An 18,445-nucleotide genomic window follows, 5' to 3' on the forward strand; every position below is an offset into this window, starting at 1 on the left:
TGGGTGCCCCCTAAAATCTGATTGGAGAAGGTCCGCAGGGCTCCGTGAGGAAGGAGGCGTTTCTTCTACTAATACTCTATGTGAGGTCAAACACCAGACGCTTTATAAAGCCCCATTTCTGTTGTCTGGTGCTCACAAAAAGGGATATTCCAGACAGAGGAGGTGCACTGTGTGACAATGTGGACGTCTGTTGTGCTGTCGGTGTTGCTGGCAGTGGCTTCACACACTGCGGCGAGTAAGTACAGACCATACAGTACGTCTTCTATCTTCCAAACCAATGCTGACAAAGTATTTCAGAGTGAGCGTCTCTTTAGTGGGGTTTCAGAGGAGTGAGCGAGATCGTTCGCGGCATTTTAATGAGATTGCTGACGCTGGGACAGTTTTAGACGACATCACTAATCGAGAGTTACCACTTTCAACAGTGGTGGGGAGGGAGGAAGTATTCAGATCCTTTAGGAAAGGCGAAAGTGGCAACACTGCAATATAAAAAAAATACTTCATTAGAAGTTAAAGTCATGCATTCAAAATGTGATGTATCTAAGTACTATTAGAAAACCTAAGCCAAAGTATCAACAGTAAAAGTACTCCTCATTCAGGAAAATGGCCACTGAGTGAGTGATTTACTATTGTATATCATGTTACTGGATTATTATTACTGATGCTTTAATGTGAATGCAGCATTTTACTGTCATAGTTGGTCAAGATGGAGCAAATTTTAACTGCTTTATTCCTACTGTTGGGTACAGACAGGGCTTCATGCATGCACTTTATTTTGTATGCAAACTAGAAAAAAGTAAAAAGTTCCATAGTTCCCTCTTAAATGTAGAGTAGAGTAGAAATATCAAGTTGCAAGAAATGGAAATACCTGTGTAAAGTATCTCTACTCGACAAACAGCACTTTATGTGATATGTTCCATACTGTGAAGATGTTAATGTCAAGTCAACATTTTCTTTCGTAAAGATAATCTTTTGGGCATTTTCAGCCTTTATTTTGATAGGACAGCAGAAGGCATGAAAGGGGAGAGAAAGAGGGGGGAGTGACATGCAGCAAAGGGACGCAGGAATCAAACCCGGGCCCGCTGCGTCGAGGAGTAACCCTCTACACATGGGCGCCTGCTCTACCAACTGAGCTGTCTGGGCGCCCAACGTTTTCGTTTTCAATGTATTTTTCCTAATTGTCCCAGTAGAGGAACTTTCTCACACCTTCAGTCAACTGACATGCTGTTGCTCTGTCAGTCAAGGGTTTAGCAAAGCCTATTAGGTTTCAGTAAAGTGATAATTCTCTGTGTTTTGATCTATGAGATCTGAGTTTCATATTTTGATTTTCCCATGACCTCTTTACTCAACCACGCATGTAAATGACACAGAATGTGACCTTTGTTCAGCAAAGCGCCAACTTATTTATCTTAATCCTTAGAAATTAAAGGATAAGTTCACATTCTTTCAAGTCGGTCTTAAAGTAAGAGTTTTAATAATTCCTCTTATCCATACTGACCCTGAAGAGATCATTCTGGGGAATATGAACGGAAAAACGAAAGGACGGAGAATTACATTTTAAGATATGTACATGTACAGTATAATATTTTTGAGAAATGGAGAGTCATGACTCAAAGGGAGTGAGAGGAATGGTTGTCAGCTGAAGTTAAACCCTGACAGGAAAAGAAAAAGGAGAGTGATTACTCTGAAATAATAATATTAATACTGAATTCATAATCACATTGAAAAGAAGTGTGATTTGGCTGATAATTCACTCTGTTATCTGCTATTGTGTTCAATCCAAATTCAGCCACGTGACATTGTTAATCTGCGATCAGATCTTGCAACCCACTCAGCTGAGCGTCACATGAGAGGGATTGGAGGGACCAGAGAATTATATTTCCAATAAAACTAATTTTTGCTTCAGTCACATTCCCCTTTTGTAAAATCATTGGTGATAAGTATTACACAACGTATATATAAAATATTTAAAAACCAACAATGGAGTTTTGGGAAACTGTAAAAAACAATTAATACATTTTACTGAATGAGATTGCAAGAGTGCATTAGAATAAATCTAAATATATGATGTAATATATATATATATATTTTTTACAATAGGAGACAAATAGGTAACACTTTATTTTAGGGGTCTGTAACAACCTAATAATTTGGAATAAAAATGGAAGGTCTTTAAAGGAAAAGCTTAATTTAAACCTAAATACTGTAAATATTCATTCATTTCATTTTATCCACTGGAATCTTTATTCTCCATATACAGTATGTTAAATATTATGTTTAAATGTCACATTTTCACTTGGTCAGATGACTCAGTGTGCACTGATTTAAAGACTGTCTAGATTAAGAATGAATTGGAATTCTTAATTTCAAGTGTACAAATGGTAGCCCATAGAGCCCATAAAAAGCGTTCCTGGAAAATATATGTGCATGGAGATGTGTTCATATTCTCTTTTCAATATTTATTTTTGATATTTCAGAGCCTAGAAACCGTTTCACTCGCTATCCATCATGGAACAATAAGATGTACCCGATCTGGAAAGATGGAGACTCACGATACAAAGACTCCTGGAAAGGTACTTCTGATGAAATAATGTTGGCATAATCACTATGCTCATATTTTCTTTACTTAATACAATTTTGTTTTGTTATGTATGTTTGGGAAAATGAGGGTAGAGAGATTGTATTGGCATGCAATAAAATTATCCCCCATTACTTTAGAATTCTGAAAAAAGAAACAAAATGTGTGAACTATGTATTTAATCTGAGGATCGGTAAACATATTTGGACCCACAGCCTTGTAGATTTTCGTGTTCAATGCTCAGTGTTCTTCTTCCTCCAGGTGGAAGAGTGACTTTCAATGTGGGGAACGATTCGCCGACTCTGACTGCAGCCAAAGTGACTTTTACCATCGACTTGGAGTTCCCGCACAACCAGAAGGTGCAGCCTAATGGAGACGTTGTTTGGGCCGAAGACTGCATAGTCAACGGTAACACACACCGTGTACACACACACACACACACACACACGTTTGTGGCACTATCTTTGTGGGGACCCGTCATTAATGCATTCCCTAGCCCCTTACCCTAACCTTAAAGGTCCTATGGCATGGAAATTTCATTATATGAGGTTTTTCCAGCCGGCCTATGGTCCCCCAGTGGCTAGAAATGGTGATAGGTGTAAACCGAGCCCTGGGTATCCTGCTGTGCCTTTGAGAAAATGAAAGCTCAGATGGGCCGATCTGGAATCTTCTCCTTATGAGGTCATAAGGAGCAAGGTTACCTCCCCTTTCTCTGCTTTGCCCGCCCAGAGAATTTGGCCAGCCCATGAGAGAGAGAGAGAAACATCATGGCTTTCAAACCATAGACAGTATATATGAATGGACCACCAGATCCCGTTGCTCTGGACGGAGACCAGTGAAGGATATTAGAAGCACTTTTCCGGTGAGCGCTGAGCGTTACTGAGCAGCCTCCAACTGAGAGAGACGACGTAGATGTGACGTGAGCAACGTGTCTGAAAGTTGGAAGACTTCTGGTAGCTGTGCCAAGAGAAATCTCAATCATTCCCAATCTTACAGAGACGGAGAGTGTAGGTATATGTAAGGAGATAACATAGGCACAGGCTAATTATTGCTAACTAAAATGCTAGTTAACATTAGTAATTAAATTTAAACAGCTAATGTAAGTCGAAACTGCCTGCGAGTACTGTACTATATGGTAATTCCTCTACTATGCGACAGTAAGTCGCGTGGTTATGACACAATCGTTAGCCTATTTTTACAAAAACTTCTGCTACGGAGCCATAACGTGAGGTACAAGGTAATGGAGCCTTTTATACATTGACGTGTTTCTTTAGAAATAAACAATGGACAAATGAAGTCTTTAAACGCTTCAGATGTAAAGTTATTCGCTGTCAAAGTGACGTCAAAATGAATGGGAGTCAATGGGATCTTAACGTCGGGATATCGTTTTGTAGCATCAAAATGGCGCCATAGGAGGATCGAGTTGTGAAGCGAAATTACCCCCTTGTTTCAAACGAGCAAAGTGGCAGTTGGTCAAGGCCACACCCCCACCCTCCACCTTGCCCCCCTCCTCCTCAATAGCTACAGACACAGAAATGGCACATCCTAAGGAAAGCTCATTGTGGGACTGGCTCTAGTGTCTGTAATTCTGCACCAAGGATGAATTTCGGGAAAGAGACTTCAGATACAGTATTAGGGGACCACTAAGGTCTATATAAAAGAGACTTCAGATACAGTATTAGGGGACCACTAAGGTCTATATAAAAGAGACTTCAGATACAGTATTAGGGGACCACTAAGGCCTATATAAAAGTATCCAAAGAGCACCATGTCATGGGACCTTAAACCACCACAACTAAATGCCTAACCTTAACCCTTACCCTAACCATAACCTAAAGGTAAAATGCTACACACACCCTGCACTGAAATGTGGTACACACATTCATGTTCCCATCAGGAAGAATTGAAATCCCTTAACCTTTCATTTAGCCCCATCAAAACATACAATTACTCGCTCAGGAATGTGACACATATATAACGCCATATATCATTAAGTCCAATACTTTGGTTTATGAGCAAATACCTGCACAACTAATGACTTTTCCTGCCAATTGTTATCATGCCAACAAGGAGAACCTTCTAGACATCAGCATGTTAGCATTGTCATTGTGAGCATGTTTATACTGACATTAGCATTTAGCTCAAGGGCATGGCGGCAAATATTTCTTTCCACGGTCTCTAAAACTCAACACTTTTGCTTCTGCTACAGGGACAAAGTACCAGGAGTCTGAGCCAGTATACCCAGCTCAGAACACAGACTGGGAGGCTGTTTTCCCTGATGGGACACCAGTTAAAAAGGACAAGAAGCCAGCCTACGTGTTTGTCTGGAAGACCTGGGGTGAGAGGAGCTGTCGTCTTTTATCAAATACCTCTAAATTATTTCTCTTCTGAGGGTCACAGAGTTTCTTGTGACCTGAAATATAAACCAGGATGGATTATGTATGAGCCTTATCACATAATCAGATTATGTTGCTTCATCTGCCCTACATGTAAGTTTTTTTTGTTTTTTGTTTTTTTAGCAAATAATCCATGATTTTCAGTTTTGGGATTCAGACTTTGCATGTTTCATGGCACAAGGCATCAATGACATTATATCCAAAAAGTGTCATATTTATATAAATGTAAAGTGTAGCATTTATATCTGCTTTTAAAGCAAGCTCTGACTCTGAATGCATTCTATAAACAGTTTTGTATTCATTTGTAGATATTTGAGGTGAAGAGGCAGCAAAGTGCATTTCATACTCATCAGGCTCTGGATGCTCATTTGGCAGGTCAGTACTGGCAGGTGGCAGACGGCCCCTCTTCCTCCCTGACAATCGATACGGATGAAATCCCACTGGGCTCCTACACCATGGACATCGTTATCTACCACTACCGTAGCAAGGAGAAGTTCATTCCTCTGGGATATGCCTCCACTCAGTTCTCCATCACTGGTGAGTTAGGAGACTGTATAAAAAGGGTAAAAAGTGGAGGGCTTGTTAAAAAAACAAACAAGCAAAGACAATACCTGTTATCATCTTCTTTGGACACTTTACAACTTTCTTAAGAAAACTGCAACACCTTTCCCCCCAAATATCACAAAATAATACCAATAATAATAATAATAATAATAATAATAAAACAGAAAAAACTAAAGTATTTAAGAATACATTAAACTGCGGAGATTAACAATCAAAACGCTCTCATATAGGCTACATCAATCCATTTAATTCAGGTCCTCTAAGGTACAAATTACCTGTTACCTGTGATGTTAGTCTACACTTTTAAACCATTTTTAATTAAGGTGAAGTAGTTTTACTTACATAATTATTTGGTGTTTCTCAGATCAAATCCCCTTCGCCGTCTCTCTGGACCAAGTGAACGACATCGTGGCCGGGGACATGCGCTTCATCCAGAACAGGGCGATCGCCTTCACCATCACCCTCCACGACCCCAGCCAGTACCTCAGCAACGCGGACATCACCTTCAACTGGGACTTTGGCGATCAAAGTGGAGCCCTGATATCCAGAGAGCTGACTGTCACTCACACCTACATCAACTCTGGCTCCTTCAAGCCTCAGGTGGTGATCCAGGCGGTCATCCCAGATAAGGCCTGCGACCCACCAGTTAATCCCCCAACCAAAGCCCCTGGTCCACCTACTCATCAGGGCACCACAGGTAAGGCAAGGAAGGCAAGGCAAGGCAAGGCAAGGCAAAGCAAGGCAAGGCAAGGCAAGGCAAGGCAAGGCAAGGCAAGGCAAGGCAAGGCAAGGCAAGGCAAGGCAAGGCAAGGCAAGGCAAGGCAAGGCAAGGCAAGGCAAGGCAAGGCAAGGCAAGGCAAGGCAAGGCAAGGCAAGGCAAGGCAAGGCAAGGCAAGGCAAGGCAAGGCAAGGCAAGGCAAGGCAAGGCAAGGCAAAGCAAGGCAAGGCAAGGCAAGGCAAGGCAAGGCAAGGTGACAAGGCAGCTTAATTTGTAAAGCACATTTCAGCAACAAGGCAATTCAAAGGGCTTTACATAAAACATTAAAGAGCAGTTAAAAACAGTTAAAAATATTAAAACAGCTAAAACAGAATAAGAAAATACAAGAATAAAAGTTACAGTGCAGTACAAAAAAATTAACAGTTATTTAAAGAAAGGCAGCATAAAAAAAAAGGTCTTCAGCCTTGATTTTAAAGAGCAGATGTTAAATAAGCATCATGTTAATGTTAATTAATAAGCATTAGCTAGCTAGAGGTGTTAAGTGCTCATTAGGTTATAAAAATATTTCTATGGTTAGCATGCTATCATACTAAAGTATATTTAAGCAATAGCTCATGTCATGAGCTTTTATAAAAGGGTCATAAAGTATGGGGTTAGTGAAAGTTATAGTCACATTCTCATTTAAATAGATATCTATTACAAAATATTCATGTTTACAATAAAATAGGTCCTCTGACCTAGCTAGCTAGGCTGCACATAACATTACCAAGGCAGTTGCTACACAGTCATGTGTACACTAGCTAGAAGCTAGCACAGGCTAACCCTTTTTTGCTTAATTTACAAGCTAAAAAAAGGCACACAATTACACAAACAAACTAACCGTGGCAGCAGTAGACCAGCAACTCTTTTCTGCGAGGTAAAATAACTGTTTTTGTCAATGTAGTCTGGTGGCTTTGAAGAGAAAAAAGATAACAGCTTCAGTTCCCCCAGTAGGAAAGGGCTGTCTGACAGCAAGGTAAAGCAGTGAAAAAATATTCTAAATATAGCCTACACTTAAAGGGATATTTGCTGATTTTAAACCAGTTCTGTGTCATGGCAGTGTGTGTGTGCAGCTGAACAGCTTTCCTCCATGGCATCAGCTATCAGTTTGTTAGTCTAACGTTTTATTTCTCAGACGCCCAGTGATACTGCAAAGGAAATCACGGCTACGAACCAATCAGATTGCTTGATTTGAGTTACACCTGCTTATGGCGCGTTCCAGGCAACGCACAACTCGTGTTTTCACAACCTTCTACCCGTGAAAGTGCCCTGGAACGGCAGTCAAACCCATAACTTACTACCCGTGAACTCGTACCAGATCGTTGTACTATCAGTTACAGTTTTTGACGTCACATACACGTAAACGACAATGGCGACCCCTGTTGATGCTGTACAGACGCCGGTGATTAACAGTGAGAAATAGAAATTAATAGACATGAATAGGCAACATAAAGTAATTCCGCACATTGTAATCAAAACAATGCACATACAATTGTGTACTTATACAGGTTATGTTTATTAAATGAAGCCCAAAATATGTCGCCGACTAGAAATTGCTAGTATCAGCTAGCGCTAGCTAACATTAATGTTAGGTAGCCGCTAGCTAACGTTAACGTGACTTGTCGTGACTTTGCCTGGAACGCTACCAAGTTGTGACTTGAAGTCGTAACTTACGGGCTAAAAATTGTGTCTAGAAAGCAGCATTAGCTTCATCATGTTAGCATTTAACATTAGCATTTAGCTTAAAAAGCTATAGTGCGTAGTTTCTGTCGCCCCCATGAGGAATTCTAAGTAATGACAACAAAACTGTTGGCAGGTCCACATGATACAAACCTTCCGTGACTGCGCATCGCTTCAACACACACACACACACACACACACACACACACACACACACACACACACACACACACACACACACACACACACACACACACACACACACACACTTTCACTTATGTAAAAGATAAGTACTTTTTTCCAAAAAAGCAAATAAGTGTTTTTCCTAAAATGTCCAACTATCCCCTATAAAATTTAACCATATTTACAATGTTTGTACTTGTGTGTATACCTTAGCTCCACATACGTACATCTTAATGACGCACAAACAAATTTCCCTGTGTGTAGTGAAAGCTGCTGCACTGGCGTCTGCTGTCCCCATACTGGTTTCCACCAAGGCAACTGGTCTGACTGTCAACATGGTTCCTTCGGACACAGAGGAGGACAACACTGAGTATGAGGCCTCCACTGCCCCCAACACTCAGCCTGCCCCGGAAGCACCCACAGTGGCCAAGACTCCCTCCCCCGTCAACCGTGACGTGCCGGCTCACAGTGAGCCACAGACAGGTAAGATTTTTAAATTAAAGTATAACTAGATATAACCAGATGATCACTTGTTCAATCCCCACCCGAGGTATGTGCGACAAAAATGTGTCCTGTTAAAGTGCAAAATACTTAGTTGATACCAGCTGACCAGAACCAGATAACCAGATTGATTTCCTCAAATGTAAATTTGATGTAAATCTTAAAAGAAGCACTGCCATTGTGTGAATCCTGATTTGCATGCTGACTGGAGTTTTTTCAGCTCAGGTTTTCTTATTTAATTTTTTATACATGCATCTACAATACGCACCAATCCAAGAGTAGCATGTTCAATTTGAAGCACCTGTTTTTTGTCAGCTTGATATTTGGAGAAAGGCTGTTCCAAAGTACAGCACAGAATAAAAGCTTCTGGCTTCATTATTTACAGGAGGCATTATGCATGAATGCACATTGACCCCGATGTTGTAGCCATGCTGAGTATACTATGGAGCATTGTAATCTGTAAAGTGTGAACACAAATATTCAGGAGCAGGCTTATTGATGGTGTGGGAAAAAATGTATCTTAGCTGTACAGGCAGCAGCCCTACACTTCTAAATCTATTACTTTAACTCATGTTAAAGGAAAACAGGCACACTTAAATGACACAGCAAGATACAAAATGACGCTGCATCAATAATGATTTCTTAGTAGGAATATCCAAAAGGATCTGTTATTAGTGAGCTAATCCCCTGCTGCTGTTTATTCTCCCCAGGTGCAAAGCGACCGGTGATCCTGACGGGCCAAGCGACTGTGGTGGTCGTTGCTAAGAGGGACGCTGATGATAAACCCTCCGACGATGACTGTGTCATATATCGTTATGGCTCCTTCTGCACTGGCATCGAAGTGTTTGGTGCGTTACCTTTCATTAATGATATGATCAGGAAGATGTCAAATGACATGTCGGTGACCTCTTGTCTTTGTTTTCAGAGGCCATTGAAAAAGTAGAGATTGTACAAATGGACAACGCTGTGATGGCAACACCGGACATGGACAGAAACGTGTTGGATATCACTGTTACCTGCCAGGGAAGGTGAATGCTCTGCACTACACTTCTATCAAAATAAAAAAGCATTTTATTGTTTATTCTGACTCCCTGGAGCATCTTCGTCCTCCAGCCTTCCCAAAGAGGTGTGCAGCGTGATTCTGGATGCAGAGTGCTTGAGGCCGATTCACACGGCGTGCAACATGGTGGAGCCCTCCAAAGAGTGCCAGCTGGTGTTGCGTCACTTCTTCAATGACTCTGGGGTCTACTGCATCAACGTGTCCATGGCCAACGACGTCAGTTTAGCTGTCACCAGTGCCAAAGTCAACGTCGACATAGGTACGCAACATAAGCACTATATCTCTCATATATAGCTCTCAGGTCATCAGGCAGAGTTAGATCCAGGACCGGTGAAGGGGGCCTTCAGTTACTGTGGTCCTGCGCTCTGAAACAATCTGCCTGATGACCAGCACAACTGTGTCCACATTCAAAAGCAAACTCATCTTTATGACATTTTATGAAGCCATCCTGCCCTTTTTGTCATATGGTGATGATGAGGACCATATTATTTTGCTGTTTTTTCAAAAAAGCCTCTTTTTCCGCTTGGGGCATTTCTTTATCTGAAGATCATGCTCTGGGTTGTATTTCTCCCTATCTTCTTCTTCTGATACCTTAAATCGAAGTTGTCTTGCTGGACATCTGAAAAGTTTTTAACCAGGTCCTGTTTGACACTGAAACGTGCACTCATGGCTTCAGCACAGAGAGGGTACTGTCATCTGCTGCACATTTATAACCTCTGAATGTAGAGGTATTAGTTTACTAAGCACTACTATGCTTTGAAGAAATGTCTATTTTGTGTCTGAAATGGTTTGAACTTGAGTCATGTATGGGGTCCGTGACAGGTGACAATGTACCCATGCTAGAAAGTTAAGCTCAATCAGTAGCACACATAAGCTCAATTTTGTGTGTGTGTATGTGTGTGTGTATGTGTGTTTTTTGGGGCGCCTGTGGCTCAGGTGGTAGAGGGGTCGTCTACCAATCAGGTTTGTTGTTTGATCCCACTCCAGTCCACGCCCATGTCGAAGTGTCCTTTAGCAAAACACTGAACTGTCTTGCCATAGGACAAGACATTGCTCCCGGTGCTGTGCCATCGGTGTGTGAATGTTTATCTGATGAGCGGGTGGCACCTTGTACGGCAGCCTCGGCCTCCAGTGTATGAATGTGAGTGTGTGGATGGTGAATGGTTCCTGTACTATGTAAAAGCGCTTTGAGTAGTCGTTAAGATTAGAAAAGCGCTATATAAATGCAGTCCATTTACGTTTTGTAGATTGTCTTGTTGTGTTGATGCTTGTACTGTATTCATATACATACTGTATACATTGTTTCTAATATGCTTATATTTCTATATTTTGTATTTTAATGTAAAGCACTTTGAGTTCACATGTAATGAAAGGCGCTTTATAAATAAAATTGACATTGCCCAAACCATATTATATAATAGTCCAGTGGTTCGACAGTACAGTACGTTTCTCCATTTGATCCTGCTTATTGACAGCGTGATCCTTGTTTCAGGTTCAGGTCTGTCCTCTCCTGGCACCATCGCCATGGTGTTGGGTGCCCTGGTACTTGTTCTAGCAGTTGGAATAGTGGCATATTCTTACAAGTAAGAACTGACTTTCAATTTTCTATTAATTATACACAATTTCGTTTATTTACTTTAAGGAGTACGTTTGCTGATATTGTACATTTATCTAGCTACCTAGCTACCTTTGCGGCTACCTAACGTTGATGTTAGCTAGCGCTAGCTGATACTAGCGATTTCTAGTCGGCGACATATTTTAGGCTTCATTAACATAACCTGTAGTAGTACACAATCGTATGTGTATTGTTTTGATTACAATGTGCAGAATTACTTTAAGTTGCCTATTCATGTCTATTTATTTCTATTTCTCACTGTTAATCACCGGCATCTGTTCAGCAGCAACAGGGATCGCCATTGTTGTTTACGTGTGTGTGACGTCAAAAACTGTAACTGTATGACCTCATAAGGAGAAGATTCCTGATTGGTCCATCTGAGCTTTCATTTTCTCAAAGGCAGAGCAGGATACCCAGGGCTCGGTTTACACCTATCACCATTTCTAGCCACTGGGGGACCATAGGCAGGCTGGGGGAACGCATATTAATGTTAAAAAACCTCATAAAGTGACATTTTCATGCCGGGACCTTTAAAAGTAAAAAAATAGAAAGTATGCATTTGTCTTCTGTAGGAATGAATGAGCTTCAGAAGGGAAGTCAGAGAGTATTAAGAGACAGACTAACACGTAGTTGGTTTTGGTCTTTTCATGGGATTTTGTGGAAGATAATATAATTATAGAATATTACCAGCTTTATCAGTAAAGCACACAGTCTAATTTAAACAACTGTTATTTTATGCTTCACTCAACAGACGCTTTAAGTCCTACCGTCCTCTGAAAGAAGACCTGATAGCGTCTGCAGGCCCGCAGGTGGGCCGGGCTCCTGCCTGCTCTGGAGCCTCGATGTTCTGGAAGCTTCTGAACAGACGGGGAGCTGTGGACGACTGCCCTCTGCTGCAGGACCGACCTGTGTGAACCAGCCTCACACCACAAAATGCAACACCAAGAAACTTATGATTCAAAGTTTTCTGCACCTGAGATGTCTTTTTATACTTTTTTTTTTTTTTATCATATTTTCTAAATGACAAACTCAGTGTGTAATATTTAGGTGTTCAAATCAAAATCAATTTTTTTCTTGAATTACACTTTAGACATGCTCTGATCTTTTGTACCTACAAAGTTGGTAGTAAAAGTGTATACTTTCATTTGGACAAAACTGAATTTTTCCAATAAACGTTGCTCAAAACAGTTGTGTAGTCTTATTTCCCTGTGACTTTTGACACTTTTCTAACACGAGGTAGCTACACTAATGATGTCGATGAGCTCCTTAAAGGACAAATCCGGCTTAAAATGACCCTAGGGTTTAATAGCACATGTGTACCGAGTCTACCGTTCTCTGGGATATGTTTTCATGCTAATCGAATGTGACCAGTTTTAGCGCAAACCGCTAATTAGCTTATAACGCTAGTCGTTGGGGCACGGAAAAAGTAAAAAGAAATCGCTCTTTCTATAACACTAACAAGGCTCAAAATAGCACCACACTTCCACAGTAAACCGAAGCATTGAGAACTTTTAAAAGTTTATTAAAAAAATTGTTTATAAAGACAGTACCGTTCACGTATACAGGCAGGCGCCATGTTGGGAAAACAGTCACGATCAGTCAAACGACCAACGCCGTGCTTAAGTTATGTTACTGGTTACACGGCGTGAATGTAGGGACCTTCGTTATGCTACCATGGAAGTGTGGTGCTATTTTGAGCCTTTTTAGTGATATAGAAATAGTGATTTCTTTTTACTTTATCCATGCCCCGACGACTAGCGTTATAAGCTAATTAGCTGTTTGTGCTAAAACTGGTCACATTCGATTAGCATGAATACAAAGACATTAACATGTAATGTAGTCATGCGTAAATCAGGGACACTAAATGAAAAAAAAAAACATAGCTTCAACATGTCAAATTATATCAGCTTTTTAACTACAAACTGTAATATGTTAAATGTAAAAACAAAAGTGTATAAATGTAAAAAGTAATTTTTTCCTGCATATATGCTGCATAAGTTAATGAGAAAAGATATAAATGATCGGTGTTATGAGTCCACAACTTTATTATGTGAATTATTATTATTATTATATTAACTCAATATTAAGACTTTCAACATTTTGCAGGACACACATACAGTATATTTAGGTTGAATTTATAAAAGACAAACACATTCACATGTCATAGGAATTTTATTTAGAACATAGTCAAACTAGTAATTGACAATAATTTGTTTGGAATGCATCCAAGAACACATTGCAATCAATTTCTTGTTTGACAAGCGCCTTTTTACCCCTTTTAATATTCCTCTCCTTCCTCCTCTCCCTCCCCCTCAATAGAGTCGACTCCAACCTCCTCATAATCCTTCTCCAGAGCTGCCATGTCCTCTCTGGCCTCAGAGAACTCTCCCTCCTCCATCCCCTCACCCACATACCAGTGAACAAAGGCACGCTTAGCGTACATCAGATCAAACTTGTGGTCAAGCCGAGCCCAGGCCTCTGCAATAGCAGTGGTGTTGCTCAGCATGCACACAGCCCTCTGGACCTTGGCCAGGTCTCCACCAGGAACTACAGTGGGCGGCTGGTAGTTGATGCCCACCTTGAAACCAGTGGGGCACCAGTCCACAAACTGGATCGTGCGCTTGGTTTTAATGCTGGCAATGGCAGCATTTACATCTTTGGGCACCACATCGCCACGGAACAGCAGGCAGCAAGCCATGTATTTGCCGTGGCGAGGGTCACATTTCACCATCTGGTTGGCTGGTTCAAAGCAGGCGTTGGTGATTTCTGACACTGAGAGTTGCTCATGGTAAGCCTTCTCAGCAGAGATGACAGGGGCATAGGTGGCCAGGGGAAGTGGATACGGGGATATGGCACCAAGTTGGTCTGGAACTCTGTCAGATCAACATTGAGGGCACCATCGAAACGAAGGGAAGCAGTGATGGAGGACACGATCTGACTGATCAACCTGTTGAGGTTGGTGTAAGAAGGACGCTCGATGTCGAGGTTCCTACGGCAGATATCGTAGATGGCCTCGTTGTCCACCATGAAGGCACAGTCAGAGTGCTCCAGGGTGGTGTGGGTGGTCAGGATGGAGTTGTAGGGCTCCACCACAGCAGTGGACACCTGGGGAGCTGGGTAGATGGAGAACTCCAGCTTGGACTTCTTGCCGTAGTCGACAGACAGACGCTCCATCAGCAGGGAGGTGAAACCAGAGCCGGTGCCACCCCCGAAGCTGTGGAAAACCAGGAAGCCCTGAAGGCCGGTGCACTGGTCAGCCTGAGGACAGAGAGGGACAGACAGTGAGATACAGTTATGCCATTTAATTCAAAAATTAGAAATGGATCCCTCCTGATATCAAGCTACCCACCAGTTTGCGGATCCGGTCCAGCACCAGGTCGATGATCTCTTTGCCGATGGTGTAGTGTCCACGGGCGTAGTTGTTGGCAGCGTCCTCCTTGCCGGTGATCAGCTGCTCAGGGTGGAACAGCTGGCGGTAGGTCCCAGTACGCACCTCATCTGAAGAGACCGATTCGATCAGAAATGACTCGATGGTTTAACTTAAAAAAAAAAAATTCAAAAGCTAACTATGGCATCTTTATTTAATTGGAGTTTACCGATGACAGTGGGCTCCAGGTCGACAAAAACAGCTCTGGGGACGTGTTTTCCAGCTCCAGTCTCACTGAAGAAGGTGTTGAAGGAATCGTCTCCTCCTCCGAGAGTCTTGTCACTTGGCATCTGTCCGTCCGGCTGGATGCCATGTTCCAGGCAGTAAAGCTCCCAGCAGGCATTGCCAATCTGGACACCAGCCTGACCGACGTGGATGGAGATACACTCTCGCTGTAGAAAGAAAAGAAGAAGACGTTATTTGCGTGCACTTGGTTTTAAATTGCACGTTCCATTTAGGCTACATTCTGACGCTGCTGGCTTTTACATGAAATCTACAACAACAATTGTGTGCATCTAATCCTGCTGGAAACTAGGAACTACCCCTATCTGAGATGAACAGGCAGTGCAGCAGGAGGCACCTCCCTGCACCACGATCTGCAGGGTGACGGAAATGCCTGACAGCAGCCCCCGCCGAGGCAGGACACTCGTCTTTCCTCCTTTCTGTCCTCTTGTCCTTTCCCCACACGCTCCCTCTTTTGCAAGCTCAAGCGTAAATGTAAATTCATTGGCCCGTGCACATTATCCTTCTGGAATCTTCCACTTGCTCTCATGCCTTGAGGATGCACAATCAATCACAGCTTCAATGCTTGGAGAAAAAAAATAATTCGCCCGATCACAACTGAGTCATTTTACATTATATTTGAATATAATCGAAATTCAAATAGCAGTTTGGATTAAATCAAAAGAGCAATTATGTATTCAAATGAACCCTTCATATTTCAAGTCGTGCTTGAAACAGAAACTTTGTGTTGTATGTTGTTGTTTTTTAATTATTGATGAGATTAAAAATAGGATATTTGCTGCTGTATGAATAAAAAAAAAAAAATGATAGATCCAATCTAATGTGTCCATCCATCCCCACCCAATCGGCCCCTCCCTGCCTTCAAACAGGGGAGGGCATATGCAAGGTGTCCGGTTTAGCGTATGCACACATTCAATTTGACAAAAAATAATAATAATAGAAAAAGGCAATTAATGCTGCTGCTTTATAAAGACAAACACAGTTATCCACCTGAGTGCCTGTTACTAAAGCCTGAATGGAGACAGTCGGTGCATTGTTCTCATCCCTACAACGTTACACAATGACGGTCGCACCGTGCAGTGCTGCACACCGCTCTGTTCATCAATCACCAGCAACATTACAGGCCCACTGTTCACTTTCATTCCTAAATATATATGCTATATTTAGAGATGACAGATTATGTCTTGATTAGTAACGACGACGTTGTGTAACGTTGTAACAAGCAAGACGCTGCTGGACCTTAATCTCTAACCTCGCAAAACTGCTTCAGACAGACAGCTGAGGAAAGATCGACTTACCATTGTTTTCGTTTGTGGTTCAAAGAGGAAGAGGAGAAGGAGACAATGTGAAGAAAGAGGATATTTTTTTTTTTTTTTTTTTTTAAAAACGGTGTGCTTTGCGTCGCGTGTTGTACCCAACGGGGTCGATGCAACAACTGGTGAACGGGAGGGCGGTGCTACCATATTTATACATGCAGGGCTTCTGTGCACGGTGGAGAGAGAGAGAGAGAGAGAGAGAGAGAGAGAAAAGAAGGTTTTTACTAGGCCTGCTACCATTTGGTAATGATGTATAAACCGAGCTGTTCTGTATTTTGCATTCAAATGTATTATTGTAAAACCTGCTCTTAAAGTGCACTGCGACATTGTTATATAGGCATTGTATTTTAGATGGAATTAAGACTGTAAATATCTGGGGTTTTCCCTACCATCATAAGGCTTAGGTAGCTGAATGAGCATCAATGTCAATGTGAGCATCAAAACTAACTAAATGACTCCCCCCCCCCATCCCCCAGATCTAATTGTTGTTGGTCCCCAGGAGACTTCTTTCGCAAGTTTTGTATTTAAGCTTTTTGAGTGTTATTTATTTATTATCTGCTCTAGCATTTTATTTATTTATTTTTCGGTTTGGACACGGACATAGTAATATTATAATAATGGACCGATATGATCGGGAAATGTATTTTTTTGTATTGAAAAACTTAACATTGTCTTGAGGGAGGATCCCTAAACCAACTTTCACAAACCCAGGGAAAACACTGAATATGTAATGACACTTTATATATATTCATTTATTTATTTTTAGCTTAAAGCCTTGTTGCAATGCAATGTTCCATATTTCTGATGTTCAGAAATGAAAGGCCATTCTTATTGAATAAAGGGGTAGTTCAAACAAAGCCAATTAGGCATGCAGAGGAATGAGCGAAGACTGCATCTATTATGTGGGTGTGGCAAACTGCAATTCAATGGCCTACGAAGCTAAAGCCTACAGCTATATATCCTGGTGCTTATTAAGCAAATTCCGTGTGCAAAATATGTGCCTTTTCTTTTCACTGCACTTGATATAAACGATGGCAAAAATGGCTGAATGCTTCTGCTGCACAAGATGCTTCCATCCCACTCGCGAGCTTGGCATTCGCGTTGATGCGGAAGCCGGCCATGGCAGCTATCCCTCCGGCCTTGCCAGCTCTCGAGCTCCCCTCCCTCCCTTTTTGCCCCAGATTCTCTGCAATGATGTCACTCAGTGGGCCGATCACGTGGCTGCATGTCAGCCCGTCTCTCCGCTCAGCTGGACTGACGTTGGGGTTGTGCTTCCTCTGCTTCTTTCCTGTTTTGTGGAACTGAAATAGCGGTTTATGTGACATAATGGTTGCACTAAAGCACTTCATAAGGTCCTTGTTCACAGTGTGACTCCTGCAGTAAAAAACAACAACCATGAAATCCCATGCCCTTTAAGCTGCCTTGAAACCCGCAGGGAACGAAAGCCATTTGAAAAGAAGCTTGCACGTTGCGTCTATAACATAATGAGCAAGTCTACTGCAAAATCCCTAATGCAGTATGAACTCCAAATGTTGCTTTTGCCAGAGCACCCGCCATAATGCGGGAGGTGTCATCATTTATTTAGCAGGGAAGACAGGATGTATAATTTACAACCAGCTTTACGTGGCTGCTATTCTCAATAGGGACGGCAGGGGATGAAAAAGAAGAACAGGAAGAGCCAAGCCAAGCCAAGACTTATTGAGAGAACATTCTGCACCCCTCCTCCCCCTCCTCCTCCTCCTCCCCCCCCTCCTCCTCCTCCTCCTGCTCCTCCTCCTCCTCCCGAGCAGCTGTGAGACAGGGAGGGTCTGAGCAGCTGCACACCCAGAGGAGAGAGGGAGGATGGGAATGCTGGAGAGATGGGAGTGGTCCTTCATGGCATGGAACTGACCGCACTGTATCCGGCAAAAACAGAATATGATACCCGACAAAGTGACGGAGCACATTTTTCATCTGTCACAGCAGAATCCTCACGTGTTAATGCAGGTGCGGTTATCTAAACTGGGCCATCAGACGAAAGAGGAAGGCTGCGTTCTAAATATTTAAATAGATTAACGAGCAAAGATTTTGATCTTGATATATTTGTGTTTGACTGGTGTCATGTTGCACAGCTGGGCCAGAACCTCGC

General features: G+C 42.1%; 1 protein-coding gene and 1 pseudogene across 1 annotated transcript; one reads left to right on the top strand and one right to left on the bottom strand.

Annotated features, from left to right (window-relative positions):
* Positions 1-112: 112 nt before the first annotated feature.
* On the top strand, positions 113-12,518 carry pmelb (premelanosome protein b). Its single transcript, XM_039800407.1, has 12 exons — positions 113-235; positions 2,475-2,570; positions 2,837-2,983; positions 4,785-4,913; positions 5,347-5,508; positions 5,900-6,232; positions 8,420-8,638; positions 9,367-9,504; positions 9,582-9,684; positions 9,770-9,975; positions 11,209-11,299; positions 12,083-12,518. Exons 1-12 carry the CDS (start codon positions 178-180, stop codon positions 12,243-12,245), a joined length of 1,845 nt encoding a protein of 614 aa, XP_039656341.1. The 5' UTR covers positions 113-177; the 3' UTR covers positions 12,246-12,518.
* A 966-nt stretch (positions 12,519-13,484) lies between these two features.
* Positions 13,485-16,443, bottom strand: LOC120558986 (annotated as a pseudogene).
* Positions 16,444-18,445: the final 2,002 nt, after the last annotated feature.

This window comes from Perca fluviatilis, chromosome 5, assembly GCF_010015445.1.
Source record: "Perca fluviatilis chromosome 5, GENO_Pfluv_1.0, whole genome shotgun sequence".
In the NCBI taxonomy this organism is placed as follows: Eukaryota; Metazoa; Chordata; class Actinopteri; order Perciformes; family Percidae; genus Perca; species Perca fluviatilis.